The 4,967-nt window shown below is 32.5% G+C and overlaps 1 protein-coding gene across 1 annotated transcript in view; it reads left to right on the top strand.

Moving 5' to 3' along the window:
* Positions 1-4,967, top strand: part of ube3c (ubiquitin protein ligase E3C) — a 29,758-nt gene that overhangs the window by 14,087 nt on the left and 10,704 nt on the right. The window contains exons 16-18 of the mRNA XM_024280248.2: positions 198-285; positions 3,607-3,704; positions 3,989-4,121. Of these exons, the coding sequence (XP_024136016.1) occupies positions 198-285; positions 3,607-3,704; positions 3,989-4,121 (319 nt within the window). The remainder of the gene's footprint in view (positions 1-197; positions 286-3,606; positions 3,705-3,988; positions 4,122-4,967) is intronic.

Here is a 4,967-nt window from a genome sequence, read left to right as displayed (position 1 = left end):
TGACTTCTTCCTGAAATGTCAAATAAAAATTTCAAAACACTGTCAGCATCTAAACATTTACACATTTGAGCTTCTAAAGCCACACTTAGTTGTAATAAACTGAACTTTTTTGCTGTTTAAAAAAAAGTGTCTCTTTTTCTCCATCATAAGTCTCTCTGGCGATTTTAATTTTAATAAGCAGCCTCTTTTCTCCTAAGGTCACACAACTGTATGTGCCTTCAGCAAGACATGTGTGGAGGACAAGAAGGATGGGACGTATTGGGCCTCTTCAGTCAACACTTGACGGTAAAGTTGAATGTCTCAATGTGTTTTTTTTTTACTTTATTTAAAGTAGAAATAATATTTGCCTTACATCTTAATTTTCCAACAATAATCCGGTGTATCTTTTAATCTGTGTGGAAATCAATTAGACAAAAAGAATATTTCATAGCCTTCCTAATTTTTTATCAGTCTTTATACTTCAGACTAGCGCTGGGCGATATGGGGAAAATTATATATGACTACCGGTATTTAATTTTTTGATAACATAATAAAGAAAATAAAGTATATTTTCTGTTATTCTCTGAAAAAAATGACTAAAATGTCATCACTTATTTTTCTCTAACTTTATTTTTTCAAGTAACATGTAACTGAATTGTCACAAATGAGAAAAAAGAAGTTAAATTGCACAATAATTTCAAGTTTCTTAGTAGGAAAAGACATGTTTACACAAATGTTCAGCAATAAAAATAAACAAATAAAAACGATAGAAGAGAAATGGCACGATACTTTTCTATCGCCCACACGGTATGTATCGCCATATCACCCGACACTAATTCACATTGTGGATTGTAATCAGAAACTCTGGATTTTCTTTTTTCCATGTAATTAAATGCCTTCCATTGTAGCCTCTGACTAATCTCTGGAGATTAATACTTATCCAAATAAAATAAATAAATCTAAAACTGCAGATCTGACAAAACTTGGTGTGTAAATCATTCATAAGCACTTCCATTTAAAGCAACCTTCAAAGTGATAAACACACACACACCAAACTGTTTGCATTCACATATTTAAATCGTACGATAAAATGGAACACTTAAAACATATCGATCTTTGCATTCATCCCCCATCAACAATATTGATCCTCATATTTCTGTAGTAGAATAGACTGTTCCGAACCTCTCATCCACAGCGCTGTATTTCACGGACGGATCAGGGATGCTCCATTGGCAGTTGGCAATGGATACAAATTTAGAATCGTATAATGCTTGTCAACTTGACACATAGCTCGGGAAATCACAGTAATAGCCGTCCAAAGTCACCTTCTCTGAGTTTTTAAAAATATATTTTATGGAGCTGTTATCAATATTGATATTCTTCTTAAGAGCTTGGAGTCATCTCCGTATTTTCTAATCGGGGGAAGTTAATTGCTGCGTAAACAATATTTGAATGTCATTGATTGATTGTATACTTTTGTGATAATGCTGCAAATATCTATTTATGACTAACTGCAAGGATCATTTCTAATTTCACTAAAATGAATGACCTGTGATCCAATTAGAGACTTGAAGAAAACCGTGGTCCTCCCTTTAAACTGGCTCCTGCATGGTGTGAAAACAAGCTGATAAGAGTGTGGGTATGATCTCGCTAATGCTGCTCTGAGACCGTATAGGATAAATTCAATTAGTGCGAATGTACCTGATGAACTCAGCCACATCTGGTGCGCGTGTTTGTCTGGCCCTTTCTCATTTCCTTAAATGGACAGGTCGGAGGCTGATGAATGAGACGCGTATTGACCACTCCGAGGCCATATTTCTCCTCAAAGATGGAAACCTAATGGGGAAATGCAGATCAGGTTGACTAATTGAGCGGAATAATTGAGCTGCAGTCGAATGGAGAAGGATGGAGAGCGGTTTAGCCATTGTGGCATTTTTTTTTTTACCAACTAAATGGTCTGAATTCTGCGTTTAATACAAAATAAACATCAATTAAATAGATAAGTCCAAACAAGTGGATGGGCAGCTCACAGATGAGTTAATTAAAAGGGTGTTATTAGAAGGTCTGATACGTCCTGGAGGGGAGGTCTGTAAACACTGGACAGACCTTTAATCACAGCTGAACAGTGAGGAATGATCAAAGAAACACCTGATGTATTCAAGTTCAAGTCTTACTAAAAATCTACATTTCTAGACTTCATCAATGACTTAAACTTTTGCCCGTATTGACAATGCTAATTTTTTTTTTTGCTTTGTGTGTTGAATAAAAAATACCTATAAGGAAATGACAGCAAACACACTTCCCTTGTGTTAGGATTTAGAATTTATTTTGTCAAAAACATTTATTTTGGTTTATTTATTTTTTTTCAAACCTAAAATTATGTCAAAAATTGCATAAGCAAGAAAAGCTTTGCTTTGTATTTAACTGCCAAAAATGTCAGCATGAACTGTTATTATTATATCAACAAGGTTTTATTTATGTTGAAAATATGACATTTTTTTTTGCAAGTATAAAGTTAATTCTCCTTTAAAGCTCAGAAAAACTTTGTTAGAAAGTTTGTATGTTTGTTGCCTTTTTTTGCATTTTTCCTAGGTTTTTGTTAAGAAGTTTTGAAGTAAAATGTCTGCACATTTACAAAAAGTTTCAAACAATTGATATTTATACATATCTGGGAACAGATGTTAAAAGATGCAGCTTTTACTCACTGCAATATAAAAAAATTAATGCATTTTTACTTTGGTACCTTTAAAAATGACAAATTTATGTTAAAATTAATTAACTCATTTAAATATCAATTTCTAAAAATTTTTCTTATCTCCCCATTTTTTCATAAACTAAAACTCAACTTAATTTATATAGCACTTTCAAAAAACATAAAAGATGACAATACTAAAAACAGGGTAAAAACACAAGATAAAAACACAATTAAGTTGAATCAAATGATTATAAAATAATAAAAGCAGTAAAATAGCTAAAGGAGGAGTCTTGTGTTGTGTTAAAAGCTAGGGCATAAAAGTGACTCTTTAAACTGACTTTAAAAACAGTTTTCCACTTATATATAAATACAGACACTAGCCTTTTAGAAAATAAAAATATAAAAATATATATATTTTTTTGTTTCATATGTGTAAAGAGATCTTACACTCAGAGTAATGGGGTGTTGTAGAAATGAAAATATTATAATAAATAATAAAAATATAATTTGTTCTAAAAATATGTAAAAACTTACAAAGATTTGAATTAAAAAAATGTTTTAATTGATTGATCTGGTTTATTTCAAGCATACATTGTGGACAATACAAGACAAAAAAAAATCACACAAGTTTATCAAACTCATTACAGAAATAATGATTAAAAAAAAGCAAACGGACACAAAGACACTTAAGTCACAGTTGATTCATCAAATGTAGTGATTATAAACTAAAGTCGAGTAGTTTAGATTTTTTAAAGTCTTGAGCTTTTAAATTAATTTGTTAAAATTCATATTTTTAATAGTTTTCAAGTGTTTCAACTTGAGATCATTACTCGTCCTTGTTTTTTTCTCTTTTTTTAATGTCAAACTTGCGTCAGATACTTGAATTGACTCCCTGAAAAAGCATGTTTGATGAGTTTCCTTCTTCTGTGCAGTTGGACTGGAGCCTCCGCAGCTGTCTGTGTCTGAAGAGAGGAACTTGGCCATCTTAACAGAACTCCCATTTGTTGTTCCCTTTGAGGAGCGAGTAAAGGTACAGCCTGTCACTGAAATGTCAATTGTGCTTTTATCAAAAGTCATAAATTAAGACATTTTTTTTATTGCTTCACTTTAAAGTTTGTTCAAAAAAGTAACATTAATCACAAAGGAATATTTTTTGGAAACCTCACTTTGTTATCTATAGATGATCAAGTAGTGTAAAAAAGTTAGTACATACCTTTTCCAAGCTGTCATTTACTTAAAGGGAACAAATTCCCAGTTTTATTGGTGTGAGGATTTGTTTTTAACTCTGTGACTGTGCTCACATCTCCCCTTCAGATCTTCCAGAGGCTCATCTTTGCTGACAAACGGGACGTGCAGGGCGACGGGCCGTTCCCCGATGGCATCAATGTCACCATCAGACGAAACTACATCTATGAGGATGCTTATGATAAGCTCTCTCCAGAAAATGGTAAGATCGTCTTTGCTTTAATCGCAGGAGAAGCTTTGTTTCGTTAACATAATTGTTTTAGTCTTTGTTATACAAAAAGCAGCAGCAGCTGTTCTTATTTCCTGCTTTAATTTTACGATGGCAGCAGAGAAGACGAGGACGCTTTCTGCAGTAAATGATGCTTCCATCGACACTCTTATTAGGCTCCATAAAATCGCAATTCTGAGCATCTAGTTGTTCGTTTGTAGTTGAAATAAAACCAACAAACTGGTTCTTTTAGTTCTGAATTTAGGTAAAGCATAATTGTGGTTCTGATTATTGTAATGGACCACATAAAAGCTGAATCAATTATTTTAAGGCACCTCTTTTGTGTTTAAATTTGAAAGGGTACTTCAGTGGGAGCGACCTGATTAAAAAGAGTAGAAGGAGACCTGAGCTGAAGACATGATCTATATCATATATGTGTCTATAAGTTATAGCTGCTTTGATATATCACTGTACATAAACTGTTTTGAAAAATGACCTTTTATTGAGTTTGATTTGAATACAGGAGAAAGGCCTTTCTTGGAAAACATTTCCTTAAAACACAATAAAGTACATTCAGCTCATTTTACACAGCAGTGGTTTCAGGAATAATCAATATTTTATTGGATGTTTTCAAATATGTCGCTGGTTTAGTGCAGATTTAGAATATGAAACGTTTGTCTTTTGGCTGATTTCTTTTAGTTTTTGAATAAACAAAGATGAACACTTTTGAATTTTTAAATAAAGATGTTTAGAAGGAGGTGAAAAACATTCAAAATCTACCAGTAAACAAATGGTTCTCCCTAAATCAATTATTTGCAGTGAGTTTTTTTTTTTTTTTTT

Source organism: Oryzias melastigma, linkage group LG20, assembly GCF_002922805.2.
Source record: "Oryzias melastigma strain HK-1 linkage group LG20, ASM292280v2, whole genome shotgun sequence".
In the NCBI taxonomy this organism is placed as follows: domain Eukaryota; kingdom Metazoa; phylum Chordata; class Actinopteri; order Beloniformes; family Adrianichthyidae; genus Oryzias; species Oryzias melastigma.
Note: the sequence above shows the minus strand (reverse complement) of the source record. Positions and strands in the feature narration are given on the sequence as shown.